The 25,395-nt window shown below is 43.8% G+C and overlaps 1 protein-coding gene across 1 annotated transcript; it reads left to right on the forward strand.

Moving 5' to 3' along the window:
- The first annotated feature begins 4,526 nt into the window (after positions 1-4,526).
- LOC115310243 (papilin-like) lies at positions 4,527-24,570 on the forward strand. Its single transcript, XM_040216573.1, has 6 exons — positions 4,527-4,569; positions 5,557-5,751; positions 8,837-9,016; positions 10,334-10,510; positions 12,998-13,168; positions 24,344-24,570. The coding sequence occupies exons 1-6, from the start codon at positions 4,527-4,529 to the stop codon at positions 24,568-24,570; spliced, it is 993 nt and encodes a 330-aa protein (XP_040072507.1).
- Positions 24,571-25,395: the final 825 nt, after the last annotated feature.

Consider the following 25,395-nt stretch of genomic DNA (forward strand, 5'->3'; position numbering starts at 1 on the left):
GAAATAGAAAACGCACACACACAACGTTTCACTTGCCGAGGTTGCTGTGTAGAAGAAACAGAATAAAGTCAACTCAGATGGGTTGAGACTAGTTCCTCTAATCAGATATTTCCAACCTTTGGTGAACTTGATGATGGGGGGGGGGGGGGGGGACATGCACGAACAGCGCTACTAGAATTAGGTGCGAAACAAGTGCTGGCTCAAGTCACACCACTTCAAAGGACTGGTTAACGTTTCCTCCATTTACTTGTTGGCGAAGAATCCACTTGCAGGTTTCTAATTTCTTGCGGCTCGTACATTTTGGGTTTTCTTTGCCCAAGGAACGTTTTCTACTCTTTCTCCGCCAAAAAAGAACACGCTTTACCGGGGCAACTGATGCTCCTACAGCCTTTACGTCTTGCATGGGAAGCGTTTTTGGCGAGATAGGACGTTCTAAAGCGATCTTTGGTGAGAATCACATCGTTCTTGACGTAAAGAACAATGTTTTCCCCGATTGGCACCTTTTTTTCTAAAAGAGTAGCTTGCTCCCGCAATATATTAGGTGATGTACTTCATAGTATAATACACCTATTCAGTCTACACTGTGTGGACTGACACATTTATGGGCCGCCTCGGCACAAATGTAGAGACGGACCCGCGGATTTTCGCATCCGAACCACAATCCGCCAAATCTAATTCATTATTATCCGCATCTGTCAGTTTACGGTGGATATCCGCGGATATGCAGGGCTTTAAAAAAGGTATGTACAGACGTTTCCGAGTATCTTGAAGGACATTCATTTCTCTCTCCTCAACAGCATGATTTTCGCCGACTTTTTTCACCCCTTCGAAACTTCTGAAATTCACTCGTGACATTGTTTCTTCCTTGAATTGCAGAGGGCAAGTTGACGGCCTTTTTATTGATTATCCAAAGGCTTTTGATAATGTATCGTACTCCAAGTTACCATTGGTGTTTTAAGCCATGCTTAAGAATAGCCATTTACTAGACTGGATTTCCCATTACCTGATTTACAGGTCACAGTTTGTTTCAATTGCGGTTGGATCTTTTCGGAGGCTTCGGTTAGTTCAGGTGTGCCGCAAGGACCGCTGTTAGGTCCTCTATTATTTATTTTGTATTTTAATGATGCAGTAAAACACATACCGGTTAATATTCGCCTCCTTGCCGATGACAGCGTTCTGTGCAATGACATGACGTCCATTAACAATCACCCTTTACTTAACAAATCTTTCGTGCACTTCATTAATTGGAGTAGCAAATCGCAAATGAATTTAAACTTTAATATTTTTTTATGAGATTTACAAATAAAAAAATCGCCTTTGTTTTTATTTATGGTACTTATAATGTACTTTTAAACGAAGTTCGCGAGTTTAAGTACATGGGGGTTTCCGTTACGCTTAATCTTAGATGGGATAAACATGTCGACTTCATCTGCTCTCTAGCCCTTAAGAAGTTCGAATATATCAAACGCACTCTGAAATGCCCCGCCTTGGAAGTCAAACTAACCGCTTAAAGAACCCGTGTTATGCCTACCCTAGAGTACAGATCTGCTGTATGGGATACGTATTTAAAGAAAAAAAAAAAAAGGCTCGAGGTACACCTAAGCATTTCTTATGAGTTTTGAATGCGAAAGCATGAATCTCGTTCTTGCGCGCGTCCCCGGAGAGTTTCCGCGCCTCGCTGACATCGGCCGTGTCGTCGGCGGCACGGCCGATGTCAGGGACGCGCGGCAACTCCTTGAGGATGAGCGCGGGCACGCAGCGCCATGGGGTGGCGCTGATTGAAATTGACATGGAACGGCCTCCTTCGGCTTGATTTACTTGCCATTTTGCGTGAATTTTTGTGCGGGGCTGGGAGGCCTCAAATCGCAGCTTCACGAAATTATCTGCCGTTTGGCACGGGTGATGAAGGCGGCTCACTCCATGGGGCATTAATGCTTTCGCAATAAAATATGACAATCTACTTGAATCGGTCTACACTAAGGCTGTACGATTTGTTTTTAATGGGTTTCTCATCTTTTGGGCTCGAACCACAGTGGTTGGAGGCGAAAGATAGAGCGGTTCAAAATGTTCGACGGAATGGTGAATGAAGACTGCGGCATTGAGCGAACAAAATACTTTTTTTTTTCTGCTACTACGTGCACCAGAGTGTGTCATCCATTAAATGGTCTATTTTAGTGACATGAATTGTTTTAAAATTTTCATTTTAGTGCCTGTCAGACGCCGCCAAACGTCGGTCATCCTTGTCGAAGCTTATTCTAGGCGAACGTACGTCCGATCTTCCTGGCGTCGGGGGTACTGCGGCGCTGGAGGTTCACGTCGGGGAAAGGTCTTGCGGAGTTGTCGATAACGGTGGTATTCAGGTCCAGTAAAGAAGCTGCGACGATTGAAGTATTAGGCACGCCGGTGAGTCATTGGAAGTGTCTTGCTCGGGCCGTCAGTGCGCGCTCGATGTTGGTGGTTTCACTCACAAAAGCGTTGACGGTCCTCAGCGGGTTGCGAACCAGGCCTCCTAACATTTCACCCTTCACGCCACGCATGAGGACGCGAAGTTTCTTCTCCTCGGCGGCCTCCGAATCGGCTCGGGCACTCACACGCAGGACATCTTCAACAGATCTCCTTACCCTTTCATTGAGGCCCTGCGCCCTTGTTTGAAGACGGGCCTCTGCCCGCTGCCGACGGTGGTGGTTGATGAAAGTCCACTTCGATTCGGCAGCGCAGGGCTCCCATGAAGTGAAGGAGGCTTCATGGTTTTAAAACCGGTGACTAGCAGTGCCTTAAAGAGAGAAGTAAAGGTTGTCGAGGTACTGCTCAGTCGTCCGACCGTTTTGGCGGGTTACATTTTCATAGTGTTGCAGCCAGTCTTCAATATCCTCGTGAACCTCCCCGTCGAAAGGCGTCGGAGTACGGTGTGCGACGGGCAGGTATACCACGGCGGCGGCGGGCGATGTCTTTGACGTCTGGGTGATTATCGTCGAACTCGTTGGCTACTTGGTTTTGGGTGGCAAAAGTCTAAATTCCGGGTGTAGGCCTTCAGTGCGACGACTTAATCGAGTCTCGGTAGTGCCTTCGTTGGATCTTGGTGGGCTTGGCGTCGGACTTGCACTGTTGGGCCATTGGAGGAGGACGCTGCAGGGACATGCATTTCCCCGCACCTCCACCGAATGGTCACGAATGATGAGGTGACGAAACAAAGAATAACTGAGAAAATCAAAATGTTTAATGGGGCGAACTTGTGCTCAAAACAAAAGGAAACAGAGGATAACAACAGAATGTCGAGGGCGTCGAAGCCGGCGTAACAGCAGGATCGAAGACTGGAGCGAGACTGACTCCGCTCGCCACGCGGAGTCCCTTATGTACCCGCGTGGGTTTCTGGAACATTCGGCGTAGAACGTTTGGCGTGTAGAAAATTCGGAACTTGATCAGTCGAGAATGTTCTCAAGTTTTACGAGAACGCCAAGTTAAAAAAATAAATAAAAGAACATTTCGACGACTGGAATCGAACCTAGGCCCTCCGCGCAACAGCAAAGCGCAGTAATCATTTGGCCACGCAAGCGCTCGCTCGGCGGCGCACGTGGCAATATTACTAAATCAGTAATTTTCATAAAGATTTCGAGCACATCGGAAGCGCAGTAGCGCGCTGAAATTTTTACTCGCGCAGCAAGTACAAGGGTAGAGCTCTAGTGAGGGACGAAAAAATCGCGCGGGCGCCTTGTGGCACTTCTAACTTTGTACCTGCTTCACGAGTTGTGAAGCAGGTACTTTGAGCGTGCCAGAAGCAGGTACGCTTCTGGCACGCTCAAAGTCTTTATGAAAATGAATGATTTAGTGGTTTTCGATGAGGCTCGGCAAGTTTCCAGTTAAAGCCATATGTCCATCTCTACAAATTCATAGGTAATTAGCCATTTTTAAATAATTAAAAGTAATTAGTAAGTATCGCGCATTTTCAGATATCCGCCATCCCGATTAATGCGGTCCCGAAATAAATTATTCATTTACTTCGAATACATTAATATTAGAAATTTAATGACAGTCTTCGCTGAAACACCCAGTATGCAGGCATACATAATTACATTCCTATCGCAATATTGAAATATACTTTATTTCTCAAGTTTTTTAGGACGGTCGAAAATTTAATGGCAGCTCTTATTCTATATTTGAAGGAAATACTGTAGTATGTTTTGTTCGTTTTCGGTGTTGCTTCTTTGCATTCAGAAAATAATTATAGTGCGTGCATCAGTGGAAATAATTTAAATGATGTTGAAAAACTTAAAACGAAGAATAATGTAAAATATTCATGAAAAAAATCCGGAACACGGAAATCGTGTTACGTAAGCAGCCGCTGCGAAGTGCTGAAAGCGTATATTTCCTATTTCCGTTGACATGTGGTTGGAACGTTAATTTTTCGGTATTTGCCTTCGTACGTCGTGATATGCGTCATATACAGGAAATGCACATTCCATAGACGCTGTCATTTTTCAAACATTACATAAAGGCTCTACTTCTGACGATCCTGCAGACGTTGCAATATGCTGCTCAAGATCACACTGGTCCTCGCTCTTGCTGCGAAAGGTAAACCAATTTTATAACATCAAGGCTTGTACTCATTGCAGAATATATAAGCTTTATATAGCGTTTATTAATGCGCCTCTCAAGCGTAAACTGTTAACAATAACTACAGCCCCCCATATTCCGCATTAAAAACAAAAGGACTATACGCATAAAAGTAGATGCTGCATTTTTAAGGGCTTTTAATGTGAGCGTTTTCGCTTGAGTTTCCCAGTTTGCCCAACAACACGCGTTGCTGCAGTTCGAAACCCGTAGGTACATCGAATGACTTATTTGATAGGTTGCACTGAAGACAGATGTAGATAGATGGATCCTTTTATTGAATACAACCTCCTGTACTTTCGCTGTTCGTGAACTATAGTTTGATAACCTTATATTTAAAATACCATAAATGATAAGGGTAAAAAAAAGCTTTCATTATGCCATTAGTATGCACAACCCTACATGGCTAGAGACCAGCTGTCAGAGACATTGTTTTTGTTGAAAAATATGTCATGACTTTGAGGATCGTTGTTATTGATAATGTTGATGTCAGACGGGATCCATCTAAAAGATGAACCCCAGATTGTATACCGCTTCTAATGCGAGCTTTTCTATACTGGGAGGAGTCAGCCGTCTGCATTGCAGTATGGCGCTGCAATGAGAGGCGGCCAGAAGTGGTCGAAACTAGAAAACAATATACCGCTGCTCCCACGGGTGTAAAATCTAGCCACTGCGAGTTGTACAAACATGCAACAAAAACGAAACATTATTCAATTACATTCTTCATCCCCAGACACGCAAAAATAAAAATAACGGACACACACACACACACACACCGTCTTGAGGTGTGTTGCGTGTATGTCCGTTGCTATATTTCTTTGCCTTGACATGTGTTGAAGTATCGAGGTGATTCATCAACTTGGCTGCGCTTTTTTATGATTTTTAAGCTTTATGAAAGCCTCGAAACTACGAACTTACATTTAGTACAAAATGCTTCACTCGTTTCAGGTTCCTCCGATTGCCCACGTTGGCGTAACACAAGCGTGTGTTTACTCGAACCAAAGATGAATGACGGAATTCCCGCCGTTGGATGGTTCTATGAAGTCAGTGCCGGAAAATGCTCCCCCACTGTGTTTAAAGGGGTTGGAAGTCCTAACGAAAATAGATTCTCATGCCAATGTCAGTGTAATCAAGTGTGCAGACGTGAGTGTAATGAAATATACAATATATGTGAATCCACACTTGTGCTCTTTATATGTTTCCGCCTGTACATACCTCCTAGAAGACAAGAGCCGGTACTTGTCGTCTCCTCTGCTTATCATCTCCGCTCCATGTCTTTCATATCTCCTTGTCTTCTCAGCTCCTTTCTTCCTTGTCTCCCTCCTTATCTTCTTCCCCAACTCATCTCCTTTAAACTTCATCACTAGTAAGTCCACGCAGAGCCGCCTAACTATCGTCGGAGCAGGGCGCCTTGCAGCTTCTCTCTGCGAAGGTGACGCTAACACGCGGCGACGCTAAGACAAGCGACCGGTCTGTGTCTGCCTTCATCCAATCCGTAGTTTTTTTTTTGTTTTTTTTTTTGTGTTTTTTTGCGCGTCTCTCGTTGTGCGGCGTAGTCTCGTTGAGCTTGAGCACGTTTGTCGCTTGGGGCGTGGCAAGGATCCACCAATGATGACGCAATGCGCAGGCCCTGTCTTTTAGGTAGTATGGGCTTGTACCGCGCACTTGGCGCAAAATATGTCGGTTTCCGGTTGTTTTCTAAAACTTTTCTTCATTTGTTTTTTTTTTTATTTTATTGCCTAAGGTTGCATTTGCTTTACACAGCCGGCAGCGGTGGTTTACAGGTCACATGTTGCTAACCCTCTGGCTTTCAAAGACCCATCAAACAGCGTGTTCAATGCTTTTAAAAAAAAAAGAAAACTCGCTAAAACATTTAATACCAATTACACGACAAGACCTGAGACATTCCTGTTCTAGCCTCACCATAACATGATGTCGTATTGTTAACGACGCCTACCGATCGCTCCGAGAACATCCGAAGATTGCTTAAATACGTTTTCCGGAGTGCGCTCCAACATAAAGACACATATACACGCTCCCTCCTCACATAATCTGGTCCAGCTGGAGCTTGCTTTTCACTTGGAGCGAGTAGAAGGTACATTAAACGTGACGTAATGCGAAGGCCTCGTTTTGTAGGCGGCAATCACTTGTCCAGCTCCATTGCTCAAATCCGCTAACACTTTAATCAGTACGATGAACATAAATGTTCGTAATTTTGTAATTTTTGTACTGGTGTGCGATTTAAATTTGATTTTACTACTTACCTCACTTGAAAGGGGATTTGTTCTAACACTTTTTGTTACTTTTGCTATTACTGCAGTTAAAGTACGGCTGCCCCCGCTTTAGGTACTGTGCTTTATCATACGTTGTTCTTAATAAATCTTTGATGACCACAATCAATCTCGCTTGAGATTGGGACAGAATACATGGTGCAACAGCGCGATACGAGTTAACACACACTAGTTTAAGAACGCAGGCTAGCAGCGTACAATGACATCTGAGCCACTGGTCGAAAAAGAGGACATAAATATCGGAACCCACACGCAGAAGCCAAAGTTGCGGGTATTCTGCATGTCTGCGTTGCGAATCCGGCATTACATATCCCCTCATTTTTTAGAGGATTTATAAAACATGCAGGCTAAATATATATTTATTTGTTGACATAGCGAACATAAAAGCCATAACCAAAAATACTTTGCATTTTCGTCCCCAGTCATCATGTCACCTGACGTCACGCGACATCATGTCAAGCGTCGCTCTACGGTGCACGCCGTTCTTCTACTTGTCCCTCGTGTTCTTTAGCGCTTTTATCTACAATGTACAACCAACTCACCCAAGTTCATACCCTTCTGCGTCACTCTGCCACGTGACTTCCCGTCACGTGACCTTATGACTTTACGCAGTGACACTGTGCTCCTCGATCTTACGTCATGCCGCGTGGTCACGACATGACATGATGTCAGATAACTTGACATCGGAGTGTGAGGTCGTAGTGTCGCGTGACGTCAATGTTTTCTAAGCTCAGCAGTTAAACTCCCAGATTTACAAACCGACTTGTATATTTATGGGAAAAGTTGTCTCAGTTCAAAGCATATCATACTTCGTTATTGACAGTGCGCCGGGGCAGTGAACGTGACAATTATATATTCATCGTTGCAGCACAAATATGAACTCTGAACGCTGCAAAATAAAAGCTAGTGTTAAAGATTTTGAAGACGACACCGATAAATGCTCTTGATACGAACCTTTGCCACTGGTACGATGCTCATTCCGAGCGAGACAGACGCGGAGGAAGATTAAATCCCAGCGTTCTGCAGCGAGAGCACAGAATGCTTTTCTTTTCGAAATACCTTACATTGGCAATCTCGGCGACATATTTTTTTTTACTCGCAAATATTCTTATGTTAGACGTAAAAATAGGAGATATTGATGCGAAGACAATAAGCTGAAAGCAGCAACAGACAGATATCAGAGTAAAAAGGTATATGTGTTAGAGCTCTAAAAGAGGGCCACACTAAGGAATTTTAAAAATGCTTCAAGGTTGCCAACTATGCCATCCTCATAATTTTTTAACGTTTTTTTTTTTTTTTTGGTGGGAAAGGAGGGGGGGGGGGGTGGCTTTGGACACTTTTATAAAAAAAAGTGTTCCACCAGTTAAAAAAAAAAAAGTTCACTGTCTTCGTGTGCTTTACGCTCCAGTATGCATTCGGTATTTTCATCAACAAAGATGCGTTTATTGGCAACGTTTAGCTGTGTAGTTTTAGAGACGCAACAACCTTAGGTGTGAGGCGTCTGGTGCAATTTAATATTTTACACAGTACTCGGTTAAATAATTCTAAATAAATCGCGCCATAATTTGAGCTCCACAAAATGATGAGGAATATAATGTTTTTGCTTAGTACCATTACTAAGGTCACAAATATAATTAAGGTCTTATTAATACCGCATTCATATATATATATGAACAAAAAATGAAGGATTTTGCTTCAGAAAATATTACATCTTTACATCAAAATACTTTAAGGAGTACAGTGTTTTACATCAGATGCATCTGGTTTTGTCACCAAGATTTTGGACTCCAGGTAAGCTAATTTCTATGCTATCACTCACATTTGTGTAGCTACATCTTATTTTATATGATATTATTTTGTTACTTAAACAAGGAATCAACTGATCGTGTATATTTTTTTTTCTAGTTAGTTAAATTGAATATGTTTTGGTATCCTAGGTGACGTACCAAGTTTTTGCTTTGAAAATCCTCCAAACAACCCCGGGAAAGGTGGACCCTCTCAAAAGTGGACTTACAGATCTTACAACGGGCAGTGTGTCCAAATTCCATGGAATGGTGCTATTGGGTCTTGCAAGAACATATTTGACTCGTCTAATGAATGCGAACGATGGTGTAAAAGTAAGTGGAGCACTGTACACCCACAATAGCTGCCGGGGAAATTAAATCACTGTACCGTTTGCAGCTTAGGTATGGGATGTAGATTGTGTTTCATAGTTTATTTTGACTCATATATATGAATTTCAAGCGACGTTCAGTTTAACAAATAGGCAGACACTCAGATCATACACTGCTCGTTGCATTACCTGTGGCCATCAGTAAACCCGAATGGTAGATGTCAGCCTATGCAGCAGTGTGTACACATGGAAAAATCGACGCGTATCTGCAATAATTAATGTAAGAGACCGTCGCGTTTCCAAATACTTGTAATATAAAAGTAATCGATTTTATTATATGCAGAATACTTAAGCATGTCCAACTTTAAGAGAATAAGGGAAAGTTCAACTCAAATATCTAATAACGCACTTGAGGCACATATACATGAACAGGCGTTGTTTATTCGCGACTGCAAACTTGAGCGTGCTCCCTCCATTTCTCTGTTTCACTTATTAACCGCCAGGTTGCGGAAGTTTTTACTGCATACATGGAGAGGCGGTAGCTCCCCGCTTATATACACTACGTCTTTTTCGCTGGGTGGCGTTGCCTCCCCTAGAGTTGCGAATACCCTAAGGTAGTTTGAAGCAATGGCACCCCACTCTTTTAATTTTCCCTACTCAATTTAGAGATATCATGGCAATGTTTCGAGGACGGAAGTCGCTAAAAGGCATTTCTCCGGAAGCTCAAATGAACGAAGTTGGTGTAGTTCATTGCTCGCAGAGGGGTCTGCAAACAATGCCAGAAACACAAAGATCATCAGACGTAGCAACCACTCTACGGGTGCTTCCCAGAAAAAAAGAATGCGAAATGAAGGATGGACGAAACACGATGTCAGATATTCCACCAGCTGTAAACACAAGTACTAAACATAATTGTAAAATACACAAAGAGAATTCAATTGAGGAATGTCTACTATCATATATGGGTTAAAAACAGGTGTTTTTTTAATTTCGAATTCAATATCTTCTATCTCAAAAAAAACCAAAAAACATTGGTGATGCCCTAACAGAAAAAGAAAAGAACTTAAAGGGTTAAAAAATGCCATGAATAACGTTTGGTTATCAAGTATATAGCGGTATTCGAGAATCGTATTGGTATAATTATCTGCTTAGGTTATATTTTTAACTAAAACATTTTGAGTATTTACCGATTTCTTAATCTTTCTTGCTTGTTTTATATGCTTGAAATCAACTGTAAACAAACTTACTCCTCCCACTCCTCTCCTAACACCCACAACTAAATGAGCATTTTGTTTAGGGTGCTGATAAAATTTCTATTAAGTTCCAGATTTCGGAGTTTGCGCAAAGGGGATTAAGAGCGGGTGTATACCAACAGACACCAAGTGGTATTGGTTTAATTATAAAACACTTACATGTCAAGAAATGAACAAAACCGAGTGCCCGAACGGGGAAGGAAATGCCTTTCGAACGTTCTATGAATGTAACCGGCGATGTGGAAGTAAGTTTACAGTTAGTTTTTTTCTAGAAGGGTCGTATTCATTAGAGATGGAAACAATATGATTAATTTCAAATCGTCGTGAAATAGAGTCTTTATTCTGCCACCTTATTTTTCCTCTCCATTTGATAATAAACACAATACATAAAAATACCCAGTTTCTCGTGACTAATAAGCGACCTTGTTGAACGTATAAAAAGGGTATTATGGGTCAAACAATTTCGTATAAATGGTGTAACTTTTGGGGTAATCCACCCATAATTAGTATCTATTTGACAAAGTTTCTCATCTGTAGCGGAAAGTTCAGCTGGCTATTTAGGCAGACTAAATCCCCAATGTATAAACGCATGCACAAACACTTAACTTTAAACCTTTCTTTGGCTCCAGCTGCCTAACTGTGCGATATTTGCCATTACTAAAATATTGACTTACAACGGTTAGTCAAACGATATTTGTTGTTCCGTTGAAGAAAAGGCTCGAGGGCATGTGATGCAATAAAATTAGAATTATACGAATATTTCTTTTGTGTGCTCTAAGTATCGCGGGAAATCAGTTTTACAAGTTAGTAATTTATTCCATACAAGGGATAAAATGAAAGCAGCAAGTTAATTTTTTGATTGAACTTGAAAACGTCCTCCTGGAAGCTATGGTAAAGCTGGAATGACCGCCATTCTTGCAACGCATAGAATTCACTAAAGTGGTTATTGACATCCTCGTTCTTTAGTCATAACTCAAATTACGAGCTCTAAGCATGCTAAAAAAGCTGAATTTACATTAATGTGCGGCCGATTTGCGCATTAAAAGAGTGGTCACAGTCCCCGTCGGTGCAGTACGACCATAGGCGCTATCGAACTACCGACTCTTTCTAAATGTGGTCGAACGACGGATGGTGCATATCAGCCTATCAGAGCGATGCGTTCCAGCGTCGACAAGGACTGGCCGGCCATTCGTCCACGCGGGAACCCTTCGCCTGTGCCGTGTAACGCCAAGTGGGAGCTGACCCCACTTGGCGTTACACTGCAGGGACTGCGCCTGTACACCGTTACTTAGCAAGGCCATTGTTTTATATCAATGCAAAGACCAAAAAACTCGAGAGATTATCGAAGCTCATAGAATAAAGAAGGAGGGGCCAGCAAGCGTGAGTCAGGCTTCCTTGAATTTGCTGGACAGTGAGGTCGAATTTTTAGAACGGGGATGACGCATATCGAATTGTGTAACAGAAAGTACCCAATTTTCTGAGGCGCATGCGCATTTCCTTCGTGATTGGAGAGTCTTGTTGTTGTATGTTTTCTTCGTGGTTTTCTGATAATCAACCTTTCAGTTGTTAGTCGGCGCTCGTCCTGTCCAGTTCCTTCCTCTGTCCCTATAAAATTCGCGCTGTTCCATATGATGAAGCTGTGGCCTTAAGCCCTTATACTTCGTTTCAGCTTTGGTCTGAGCGCGGTCAATGTTATGAGCCGAAGGGCCAATCGTACAGCTTAAAAAGCGCAGCGTCATGGCGTGCTCTCTCTGCGCTTTATAAAACTAGCCGGCAAAGAAGCACGCACAGAGAAACGGCGAATACCGGCTGGTCCTATCAACTGCAGAAAGCACGCCATGACGTTTTGCCTCTTTCGCTGTTTGATTGGCCCTTCGGCTCATAACATCGGCCGCGCTCGGACCGAAGCTGAAACGAAGTATAGTAGCACTGCGCAGCGTCAGAGTTCAGTGAGTGACTAAGTTCGTTATTGTCAATCTCCGCTCTTCCATCTCTGTTGGTTATTTTGCATGTTCGAACCGTTTAACAGTAAGTAATAGCCAGTTCAAATTGACGCTCCAAGACTTAAGCAATTACAATGTAAAAAAAATTGCATTGAACTTATTACTATTTCGCACTACTTTAACGAATATTGGATGAAGTGTAATATTTAAGCGTCGTTCAGGCTATTACACTACTTTAACGAATATTGTATGAAGTATAACATTTAAGCGCCGTTCACACTCTTGCAACCGAGTAAGACCGAGAGAGACCAGACCGGTTTTTAAGCCTCTTGCGACATCTTAGGACCGGATGCGCTGCAGCGGAGCTGATCCTAAGACGTCGCAAGAAGATTATAAACCGGTCTGGTCTCTCTCGGTCGGTCTTACTCGGTTGCAAGAGTGTGAACGGCGCTTTATGATGAACAATGCAAACTATTATATGAAACTATGCGGCACAGAGTGCGATGCCACCATTTACATCATGGCTCAGAAGCACTATTGTGACCGGAGGGTTTGACCAGATATAAACATGTTTAAATAAAAATCCAACGCGAAATCCACAGAATTCAAAGGCACAGTTATGTACCTGTTTTCTTGTTGTCTTTTCAACTTCTTTATTCTCGTCCGCAACAAAACGAGCTTTGTGGATTACTCGTATTTGTTGGTTTTGTTAGAGTCCGCTCTGTGTTAATAATATGTGAAGACTCTGAAACATTGCAATATCTTACTCAATGGCTTAAAAATATACAGGGTTTGTACAAGACAAGTGCAGCATGCCAATACAAAATATAAGTTCCTGCGCATATCTGGCATATCAGTATGGGTACAATACAATTACAAAAAGGTGTGAACAGTTTAAGGGATGTGACGACGGCGGAAACAGCTTTGAAACAGCAAAGGAGTGTTGGGAGACCTGCGCAAGTAAGTAACTATGCCTATTTTGAGATTGAAAAAAATTATATGTGATGCTAGACGATCCAGGATATAAATAAAGCTCATACATATAGATGACTTCTTTTAAAGCGCAGCTCTTAGGTACCAGTTTCCGGCTTGAGCGGCGTCGCCGTCGGCGTAACCGCGCGGTGCACTATGAGAGATGTTCCACAATGCAACGCGCGGGACTCGTGAGGTCACATGTGAGGTCACGAGTGACGTTACGAGGGTCCCGCGCGGTGCATTATGGGAAATTCCCCATAATGCAACGTGGGAGAAGGAGGAGGAAGGAGGAGAGGGAGGAGGACGAGGGGGAGGGGAGGAGGAGGAAAGAGGAGGAGGGGGAGGGAAGAGGGAGGAGGAGAGAGGAGGTTGAAAGATGATGGCGAGGAGGAGGAGGGGTATACCCTCCTCTCAGTACCCTTCCCTCCTCCTCCTCCTCAAGAGCTGCGCTCTCATTTGGCGTTACAGGGAGTTGTAAACGCCTTTCATTTTTTTTAATACATTGCTTTGAAATATAATAAAGACGTCATTATTTTATGAACACCATTAGATGTCGGTACTGATGGTCGGCTCACCTGGCAGCAAAAGCAACACACTGGCGCGTGCCCGTCTCTGTGCGTGTACACACGTCGATCCCGGTTTTATCATTGCAGGGTGCGTCTTCAGAAAGTACCATGGCGTAGAAGGTTTTATCTGCTTAAATAATATTTTTAGTTAGACGGGGTTCGTTTAAGAACTATTTCTTGTATCTTCGACATGTTTAGAGTTGCTCTAGAGTGTAAAGTCCCGATTTATTTTATACATATATTCAGTACCGTCAATTTAATGTTCGTATTTTGCTATTGCATATTACGAGCGCCTGTTATTGCTTTGAGATACAACATGTCCAATAAATTCCAAAGCACTAACATAACCTGAATACTTCTTAACGAACTCCCATTAAATCCGCAAAATTAAACTGCGCTTGACATTAAAATTAAAATATGGAATCAATTAATCAATATGCTTATTATAGTGTCCAGAAACAACCTTGGGGTCGTGGTACTTGCACACTGGATGGAAATGAATACATAAAACACACAAATACAGAAGAGCAATGCACTGTACAGTAACTGCATATAATCCTACACGACGTACACTGAGCCGAATGATAACAAAATAGAGTCTCTAGTTCTTGTTTACAATTATGAGAAATTGCAGTAACATAAAAACAAGTTTGAGAGGCACTCAAGACGAATGATATAGGAAGCAGTAGCACAAGCACACAGCAAACAATGTCTTTGCTCTCCGAAATCAACCTTAAAGTGAACCACATTCATAATTCACACGCCGGACAGGTGTTCAATAGAAATAACAAATGCCCTGTAGCACGAGTTAAAATATCGAGTTTCTCAGAGTACTGGTTATAACACTTATATTGATTGCTTCTGATTCGAAGAGTGAGTGGGTGTCTTCGTTATAATAATGGCCGATAACTTTAGCAGAAAACAAAATTGTCTTAACACTGGAAAAATAAATGTAAAAATTCTTGCAGTTGAAGATTCTCAGTCAGTTCATGGCGTTCGCAAGGCGTTCGTCTCGTCCGATCCGATTGCTCGCCTTCCGCTGGCGTTCAGCTGGCGTTCCGTCCGCTGTCATTCTGGCGTTGCGCCCGTTCCGCTCACAATCAGCCTGGTGTTCCCCCTGTTCACCATCACTGTCAGTCCTCGATCTTCTTCTTTCTCTCTTGCTTTTCGCGTCGCCGAGATTTCTTTTTCTCGTCTTCTTTCTTTTCGGACACAGTCACGCGCTCTCAGCCAAAACCTGAACAGGTTTCACTCGCGAAGGCCGATGTCGTCATTGTCACGGGTGAAGTGTAAATCAGTGTTGTTATTAGTTACTTTGCCCACTGTATATATTTCGCTTGTTTTGTAACAACTTATTCAGTCTAATAAATGGGCTTAAAAGACTAAAAGTTTTGGAAATATAAAAGGATGATTGATTCCGAGTAGACACACGTGGAACCCTAAGGCACACTTCAGACAAGAGGCTTGGTGAATTAATCGAACCGTGCAATGTTTTAAACCAAAACAATAGGTCCGGCTTCTGACGACACCGCTGCATGCTTAACAAGTCAACACGCTCTAACGCTGCGTCGGAAGTTGAACAATGAACATCCGTCATAAGGTAGCGATGTTTAAAAATGGAAATAAACTTTTCCTGAACTCGTTCGATTTGGAATGAGTTAGTTTTAGAGATTCCGTTTCACACAACTGAGGTATATTCTAACTGGGGCACGCATAACAAGCGGTACCACGTGAGAAACGCAGAAGGATGCTTGAAGTTATTCATTAAGCGAGAGGAAACAGCCAGCGTGCGCAGAGACGAGTTAACGAACCTATGTTGCGGGACTAGAGAATCGCAGGCTGGGATCGAACATTACTCCCAGATCTTCCATTGCACATACCCGGGACAGGGGTTCACCATGAATACTATATGCGAAAAAAATGTATTCTGTGCCTTCTGAGTAAATCTCATAACCCTGGTTTTAGCACGGTTTAAGGGAAGATTATTTATTGGCTGACCACCTCCTAAAGAAAAAATATTTATCTTCCTGAATCCTAACGCAGTCATCTCAACTAACTATTTCTTTGAAAGTTTTAATGTCATCAGCCTATTGCAAGAACAAAGAATTAGAAATAGGGTCAGAGACGTCATATACAAAAATTGTGAACAGGAGTTGACCTAGGACGGACCCCTGAGGAACGCCAGAACTTGTCCTATACAATGAAGAGTTCATAATGTTGTGTCGAACGTACGCTTTCCTGTTTGACAAATAGCTTTGAGACCAGTCGTATACTCTGCCACAATCCCCGTAGGCTGAAAGCTTTGATAATAGGATCATATCATTTACACCGTCAAATGCCTTGCTTAGGTCAAAAGAAACCCCGTCTAGCTGACCTCCGTTGCAGGCTACCTAAGATGCGGCAGACATAAAACTTACAAAATTTGTAGTCGTTAATCTGCGGTCATAAACCCATGCTAATCAGCGAGGGTTAAGTTTCTAAATTTGAAAGACAAGAATTGATGAATGGCTGTTTCAAAAAGTTTGGAAAATAAACAGAGTAGGGAAATTGCTCTGTAGTTGAGAACATCACCTTCCTTTCCCGACCTTAGAACCGGAACGACCACGGCAATTTTCTACCTTTCAGGGAATATTCCTCACCTTAATGAGTTGTTAAATATTGCACATGGTGTAGGTGTGACTATATCATGAAATGTTTTGCCAATTGCAGATGGTATTCCATCGTGTCCCACAGACAGCGTGGCTTTCATTTTTTTTACTACCTAGCTCTACACATTCCTTGTCGACATTAATGTAACTTAGTAGGTCACCGAATTAATTCGAGTGAGCCAGCTTGACGTAGGAGCATACGGTACTGTCTTTGTAGGCTGAACTAAAATGATCTGCAAACAGCTTAGGCACGCACTCCCCAACTCTTTTATGGTTATCCAAAAACATTTTCGATACAATATCCTTCACGAAACGTGATTTAGTGTACCTTCAAAATTTCTTACGGTTTTTGACAAGGTCAGGTTTCACTGACGCACGATACGCCAAGCGGTCACGGTTTAACATTATCATACATTTCTTCCTGCAACTCTTGAGTTCTACCTCCCACGTTGGGAGACCACCTTTCTTGAACTTTCTGTGTAAGAAGTCTTTCCTTTTTAGTAGCATTCTTAGTTCATTAGAAAAGCAATTAGGAAAGCGAGATATCTTTAAAGAACTTAAAGGGATAAATCTGTTGATGGCCTCTCCAATTAATCTCGCAAAGAGAGCTGCTAATATGCATCAGAGGATTCTAAAACCTTGGACCAATCAACACTCGATAGGTGGGGGAGCATCCCGATGTAGTCTCCTGATGGAAAATTGTATAAGATGCGTGGTAGAGAAGCCTCAACAGGAGCGCAAACCGAGGAATCATCAAAAGAAAGCACCAAGTCAAGGACTGGATGATACTTAACCAAAGGAACCATAGGGACTTCACCTCGGGCTACACGCACGCAATCCATGTTTGAGAGACACAAATCTAAAGCATCACCTTGGTGGTTAAGAATAACGTTGTGCTGTGCAAGATCTATAAAAGAAACAAAGTTTAGGATGTCATTGTCTTTCTGCTTGCCATGAAATTTGTCAGTCGAAACATTAAACTGGGTCCAGTTGGTGCCTGGAGCTTTCAAATCGCCTAAGATTAAGACATCACGCCCGTGTACTTCGTTAAAGGTGTTCTCCATGCCATTGAGACACATGCGAAGGTCGTCGGGCGTCGTTTGCGGAGGCAGGTAAACAAGGCCAATAAAAAGGCGTACTTTCTTTGCACACTTGATTTCTACCCATAAACTCTCGGGAAACGTTTCTACATCTTCGCGTCTTTCCGAGCGAAAACGCCCGTCAACGGCCGCTAACACGCCGCCTCCAGTTGTATCACGCGTGGCCAAGTCGCGGTCACGCCGGTGCACCACAAATAAAAATGGAAAGTAATCGGAGGACCCAATGTCACAGCATAACCAAGTTTTCGTAACACAGAATATAGAATAACTGGATAGGATAGCGTTATAAAAAAAGCAAAAAAAAAACAAAGAAAAAACAACATTCGTCCTTTTGTGCATGAGCCGCGGACGTTTTGATTAACTAAACCAACGTGACTCATCACCTTTGTTCGGTCGTCGGGGCGCCCTTTGAGACATGGAGAAGGGCTTGTCGAAGGGCGCCTCTGAAAGGTTTAAAGGGGCAGGATTTAGGCCACACGGCAGGGTGAGCGAGTTTCTCAAAATCCTCGGCAGCAACGGACACATGGATGGAGGCGTACGAGCCGTGCCGATTCCTCAGACACCGGCACTCCAGTTTGTCAAGCCCGACGGAGGATAGGCGAGAGGAGACATCGTCACAGGTGGTGTCCAGCGCCAGTTTGGTGACGCAATAAGGCTCTCCGACTCACTGACGGCGAAGCGACGCTCAGCTTTGAGGTCTCGGATGCCGCAGTCAGCGCGGGGGTTCGAGCCTTCGGGCGCGTCGGCCCCAGATGCGCCGCTCGCCCGTCACGTGCACCATCCTGGCTTGGTGCAGTGGAGTTCAACTCGACCCTCAGAAGTGCCGGCTTGAGTTGTGGCCGACTGCGTTTATTGCGAGAGGGCTTGGGTCCCAGATTCAGGTGGCGAGATCTGTAGCTCACCTCGGGCCTCTGCGGCAGTTTTTTCTCCTATGAAGCGGACGGGGAGCTGCGGCTCTGAACAACTGCAGCAAAAGACGACGCCCCACTTGCCTTCCCCAGGCCTGCAACTTGAGCTCGGCAAGCCTTGGCCTCGTCCCGGAGCGAGCAGACAAGCAACGCCTGTTGCTCCGTGTTTCAAGCCCATTCAGTCCTGAGCCGCCTATTTTCTTCGGTCGGACAGGTCACCTGGTCCGTCATAAACGAGATCCCCTCCAAAGCATCGAGAAGGACGCCGTGCAGAAGCTGATGGGATGGTTCAAGTTCACGGCGCTGGGCAGCCGCGCGAGCCGTGTAGGAAGAAATGGGCGAGGGGGAGCAGCCCTCCCTCTGGTGGCCGCCGTCGTCGTTGTCGCCCGCAAGCTGCTCGCTGCAGTCGTACACCTCGCTAGCCCTAACATCCCCTTCGTTAGGGCTAGTAGGTAGGGAGCTGTCGCAGTGGCTGCAGATATATGGGCTTACCCCACTTGTTGGAAGAAGGAGCTTCTCGGCCGCGAGCATTAAGCATCTTTGATGTACGCGATGGCGGCACTTGGCGCAGCGAAATCTGCGGTGTCTCACGAAAAAGACACGGAGACAGATGCAGCCTGCGTCCGTACTCTGCGGCCTCCTCCTCAGCCGAGTTGCGAGTCGGAAAGAAAGTATCAAACCGGATAAAGAAAATTGACCTTGTGGAACGCCCACATTTTGAACATCTACTTCTGTCAAAAGAAACACATTGACAATGTTCTCAGCTGCTCGAGCAATAAGTTGAAACTCGTCCCAATATTTTCTTATGCTTCTTGTGTCTACAAGTTGTACCGTTATCGCACTTGCACTAGGCGGAGAAGTTTTAAGAAAGGAAGGCAAGTCAGAAAGTACATTTCTGTTTTCTACTGCTACGTTATTTTTTTCAATGTTCCTAGTGCTAGCGATGAGTAGCGCCGTTGAGCTCTCGTCCCTTTGGCGAAGATGGTGCCGTTCTTTACCCACAGGAACTTGTACGATTCTTCCCTGTCCTTTGTTCTGGCTTGAAAGAAGATGTTCTTGCTGGTTCCTGTTAAGTTGTCATAAAAGCATACTTTCTGTTGTCTTCCTGTCCCAGGAAGCGTGGCCAACTTCTTTCGAGCACTCATTCATTGTTTTTTCCCGAATACAGATGTGAATTGAATTAAAATCGAAGATGCCCCTTCGCGCCGGGAGCACAGGCGATGGCGTGCTAACACTTGGGCAGGGTTAAAGCCCTCGATGCTCAGTTTTGTTGCAAGGTCATCTAATGTGACTTTCACGTTTTTATCACTTGTACAAGGAACACCGTTAATTTCCGTATTACACCTCCTGCTGTACTGTTCGGTCGAATGTACGGTGTTTTGTAGGTGTCCAATCATTGAGGTTTGATCGGACACGGTAGCCTGCAGAGCTCCAACTTCCGATCTGAGTAGTTTAATATCTCTTCCATCTGGCTGCGACTAGCCGCATGACAGATTCGCACTTTTTTTACAGACTTTTGGAGCGCCTCGATAGTCTGTTTTAGAGCGCCTACGGATGGCTTCAAAGATAAGAGATCGTCTACTTTTCGCAGGAAGGTCGCAAAGGCGATCAACATTTACCTTCAACAAGTGAAGGAGCTCGAGTTTTTTTTAATATATCTAGAAGGAATGGCGCTGACGCTTAACCAGGTATCCCTATTCCTGCATGTGCGACAGTTCCAATTTTCGCGTTTATTGTTTCCCATTGATTTAAATGTCTTTTGCGATTTGCCCGAGAACGCGTTAAGATAATACGCATGATTACGGGAAGAGCACTTCCTATAAATTCTCTCACTCGGCAGAGACTTAAAACACATAATACACTCCGATGGTGATGATGATGATAATCATGATGACAATAAGAATACAAATAGACGTTTACAGTTTTCCGTAATGCAAAATTAGAGCGCAGCTCTTGAGAAGGAGGAAGGGAGAGTACGGAGGGGAGGGTATGGCCCCTCCTCCTCCTCCGAACACTTCCCTCCTCATCTCCTCCTGCGCTTCCATTTAGCGGAACATATTTGCTACATTTCCAGCTATAATTAGCGGGAAATGTAGCAAAAACTTTCCGGTAAATTTAGCGAGAAATTTAGCGAAAACATTCCTCTAAGCTTAGCGGAGAAATTTTCCCGCTAAATCTAGCTGAACAATTAGTGGGGAACTTTTCCCATAATGCAACGCGTGGTCACGCACAGTTGCATTATTCCCATAACGCAACGCGCGGTTACGCCGACTCCGACGCCGTTACTGTTGTTTTTTCTTATTTGCCAGCGAATTCATTGTATTTCAGTTTCTTGTGTGTAACAGGGTTCAAGATATTTGCCGCAAGGGTATGAAATGCCCTAGTAAACACAGTGGCGTAGTGTGGTACACGCAGCAAAATAGATAATAAAATTAATATTAATAATAATACTTATTAGTATTATTATTATGTTCACTGATGTCTTCTGCATTCCGTGTTTTTACTGCGATTTGCAAGACTGTTTAAAACGGCAAATATTCCTCTAGAATAATGTCTACTCAAAAAATACCATGATTCTGAAATAAGCAGTCAAGAGACACCGCAAGTTTAGCTTTTAATTTCTGTTGGAATCTTACTTCCATAACAGAAACAGTTAATTTTCATTGTAAATGTAGGGATAATTACTTAAGGAAAATGATATAGCATGCGTCGAAACCGCGGACCACTGCAAGGTGCGTGCTTTTTTCTCTAAACTTTTTTTCAACGATTCCTGTATGAAAATCCCGTGATAGGACAATACCGCCTTACTTAATCTCGATTGATATTAATTTAATATACAGCTGCGCTTCTAGTTACTGTGTTGTTACTGTTACTGTTACTTGTAACTGTGGAAGCTAAGGTAGAACCAAACCTAACATTCTTTGGTTAAAGTCTTAAAATCGTGGCCTCTTTTGTCAGACAAGTGAAAAAGCTAGGCTTCACTGCTGGTAGATTGGCCGTCATCTGACATCTTCGAGCCTAAATTGACGAACATGGGCCCGGTTGTGCCGCACTGCTCCTCTTTCGGTTTATCAGTGCCATCTTTGAGTAGAGTCTAGCACTTCGGATGTTATGTGGCGAGCCAAAGCAAAGCCATATATATGCCAAATAAAAGTACTGTGGCACAAACAAACGCCTTGGAGCAAAACTGTGTTGAGTCACAATTAAAACCCTAGGCAAGCAAAAAAGCGCCGAAAAAATACAGGGACACAGACGAAGGGAAACAGGACAAGGCGCACTCTCAACTGATGTTTATTGAAAAATTCACACGTTATATAGCCACACACACACACACACACAAAAAAAAAAATCTTTTCTATCTACTCAGCCCGCGTTTCAAAAATTCAAACTCATTTGTAGATAAGGATACCGACGTGTCACTTATGCAATTCTTGTCTCTGGTCCTAATTGCATACGCCTCGTTTAATTCCCGCGACACTTTATCTTTGTATCTAGCCAAAATCTTGGTGTCATTGAAGGCCGGGGTGCAAGAGCATCTATTGCAATGAATTGCAAGGTGCCCCGAAGGCGTCGTTCTTGTAGAGGCAGCGTGCTCTCGGGTGCGATCATTAACGCACCTGCCCGTCTGGCCCACGTATGTCATCCCACACGTCATGGGGATTTCATAGACGACGCCAGTGGCACATTCAACGTACTTATTTCGATGTTTGGTAGTGCAGGGATCTGAAGATGGCTGTGGTGAATTGATCTGGCGACAAAGTCGCGCCATCTTATTGGGTGCTGAAAAAGCTACCGGTACATTGTAGCGCTGGGCTACCTTTTTCAGATTGTGCGTTACATTGTGCATATATGGAATGACAACAGGCCTCGTGGTCGGTCTATCGCTGTTTGATTTCCGATTACCTTTAATCTTTTTGATTAAGCTTTCTGCCACTTCAACCAAAGCTCTCAACGGAAAACCAGCCCTCTGCAGGCGTTCTATCTGACCCTCGAAGCTGCCTTGCGCACTGTGCAAACATGACTTTCTGAGAGAAGCCCCCAGGCACGAACTGGCTATGCCCCTTTTCACTACCTTCGAGTGGGCGGAATCAAAAGGAAGGATGCCCTTCCTAGTTCGAGGCGCGTACTTCCAACAAACATGGTCCCTAAAAAACGACAGCTCGAGGTCCAAGAATTGCAGTTTGCTTTCTTTTTGTAACTCATGCGTGAATGTCAACCCGGAGCAACACAATTTAAACACGTCTAGCAACTGAGAGACTTCACTGCAAGGGGGCCCCGCCGAGCGGCTAAGGATGAGGAAATCGTCGACGTATCTGAAGATCTTCACATTGTCATCGTTCGAAATGTTCAAAGCGATGTTTTTTCCACAGCTGCCTAGAAAAATGTCACACAAAACAGGTGCAACACAGGACCCGATGCAAACGCCTTTTCTTTGCACATAAAGTGAAGTCTCTCAGTTGCTAGACGTGTTTAAATTGTGTTGCTCCGGGTTGACATTCACGCATGAGTTACAAAAAGAAAGCAAACTGCAATTCTTGGACCTCGAGCTGTCGTTTTTTAGGGACCATGTTTGTTGGAAGTACGCGCCTCGAACTAGGAAGGGCATCCTTCCTTTTGATTCCGCCCACTCGAAGGTAGTGAAAAGGGGCATAGCCAGTTCGTGCCTGGGGGCTTCTCTCAGAAAGTCATGTTTGCACAGTGCGCAAGGCAGCTTCGAGGGTCAGATAGAACGCCTGCAGAGGGCTGGTTTTCCGTTGAGAGCTTTGGTTGAAGTGGCAGAAAGCTTAATCAAAAAGATTAAAGGTAATCGGAAATCAAACAGCGATAGACCGACCACGAGGCCTGTTGTCATTCCATATATGCACAATGTAACGCACAATCTGAAAAAGGTAGCCCAGCGCTACAATGTACCGGTAGCTTTTTCAGCACCCAATAAGATGGCGCGACTTTGTCGCCAGATCAATTCACCACAGCCATCTTCAGATCCCTGCACTACCAAACATCGAAATAAGTACGTTGAATGTGCCACTGGCGTCGTCTATGAAATCCCCATGACGTGTGGGATGACATACGTGGGCCAGACGGGCAGATGCGTTAATGATCGCACCCGAGAGCACGCTGCCTCTACAAGAACGACGCCTTCGGGGCACCTTGCAATTCATTGCAATAGATGCTCTTGCACCCCGGCCTTCAATGACACCAAGATTTTGGCTAGATACAAAGATAAAGTGTCGCGGGAATTACACGAGGCGTATGCAATTAGGACCAGAGACAAGAATTGCATAAGTGACACGTCGGTATCCTTATCTACAAATGAGTTTGAATTTTTGAAACGCGGGCTGAGTAGATAGAAAAGATTTTTTTTTTTTTGTGTGTGTGTGTGTGTGTGTGTGTGTGGCTATATAACGTGTGAATTTTTCAATAAACATCAGTTGAGAGTGCGCCTTGTCCTGTTTCCCTTCGTCTGTGTCCCTGTATTTTTTCGGCGCTTTTTTGCTTGCAATGAACCAACTGGCCCAAATCTCCACTTTAAAACCCTAGGATTGCACAGCTTGCGTCAAGTTAGGCGGGGTTTTTAAATGCTACCTAGGTTATCTCAGTTAGTGCTTTGCTGAAGCGTATTATAACCTTGCGTCTATATACTCGGCTATTCATATTGATAACTTCATAGTAGTGTCTAAACCAATTTAACCAAACAGGTGTTTCTTTAAAAAATGCACACATTAGATTTCTTTCGAGCGGTGTACTGGAGGAAACATTTCGTGAACTGAGATTTAAACATACTGAAACCACAACATGTAGCATTATCCACATCAGTATAAGCCAGCCTTATGCTAGTGTGCGCATTCTCGTTCATTACATACAATTTCAGGTTTATCCGTTAAAATATTTTAGGGTTTGAATGTTAATAAAACCGAAGCACATATTTTCCTTCCAGAAAACCCAATAAGTCCTTGTGCGCAAAAGCCCGACATTAGTAATTTGAAAGGAGCATTCTATCGCTATTATTATGACATTGATAAAAACGTATGTGATTATACAAGTCAATTTGCAAAGCGCAGTGTCTCTGGACAAACAAACATCTTCTATACTCTCCAAGATTGTCAAAGACTTTGCACTGGTAAGTCTATAAGTTTTGTTCTTGCTATCGGCTTCAGGAGTTAGTGAGAACAATATCAATAATAGCTCCTATTATTGAAACCTCAACGGTGACACACTATGTACACTATATAATAAGGTGATCAAAACTCACCACGTCTTGCGTTTTTTAAGATTTCAGTGAGTATAGAAACTCAGAGAAGGACCACCATAGGTGTCCTGCGTTACCCAAGGGGTGCTGCGAAAAGGGACTTGTTAGGATTTTTTTTGGGGTAGTGCAATCTTGAGCGTCTCAAACTGTCACAGATGTAGAAGCGTGGCTCTTCTGGTTTGAAATCCCAGATCGCGAGAAAAATACAAAGAAACAACAAAAATTTGAACGCAGTCCAAGCGCAGGTTAAAGCTAAGACGCTAAAGGTCCACAAGCACAATCGCGTTTCAACGCATTTGAGTGCGTTGCGGCGCCTTTGCGGCCGGGGGCGGTCGCTTGCGGTACGACGCACGCGGTCCCGCAACGCTCAGTAGTGTGGCGCATGGCGAGGAGATCAAACTATAGGGGGCGGGCTGACCCGTACGTTGTTCTCACAACTCGGTGTTTACCCAACACAAGGCCTTTTGCACATGCCCACAGGCCTTGTGGGCATGTTCATGTCACCTTCTTCAATAGAGCGCTGAGCATGGTTTAATGCAAATATACTAGCAATAAACGAGATTAGCTTAAGTGCCAGATATCTCCCGAAAGCAGTCGTCGGAGTATAAGAGCCTAAACCACTCCGGCTTTTGACCTGGGCTAAGCACCGTGCATGCTGCATTGTTCATGCTGGCCCGATTGGTATAAAAGAGACCCTCGTCCTGCTCACAGAAAAACACGAAATCCAGCCGAACGCTGAC

The sequence above is a fragment of the Ixodes scapularis genome, unplaced genomic scaffold (genome assembly GCF_016920785.2).
Source record: "Ixodes scapularis isolate PalLabHiFi unplaced genomic scaffold, ASM1692078v2 PGA_scaffold11__112_contigs__length_91849675, whole genome shotgun sequence".
Lineage (NCBI taxonomy): Eukaryota > Metazoa > Arthropoda > Arachnida > Ixodida > Ixodidae > Ixodes > Ixodes scapularis.

Coding starts and splice junctions, on each gene's coding strand:
- LOC115310243 (XM_040216573.1), top strand. CDS start 4,527: ATGCTGCTCAAGATCACACTGGTCCTCGCTCTTGCTGCGAAAG. Junction 4,570..5,556: donor CCTCGCTCTTGCTGCGAAAG/GTAAACCAATTT, acceptor CACTCGTTTCAG/GTTCCTCCGATTGCCCACGT. Junction 5,752..8,836: donor GTGTAATCAAGTGTGCAGAC/GTGAGTGTAATG, acceptor TTGGTATCCTAG/GTGACGTACCAAGTTTTTGC.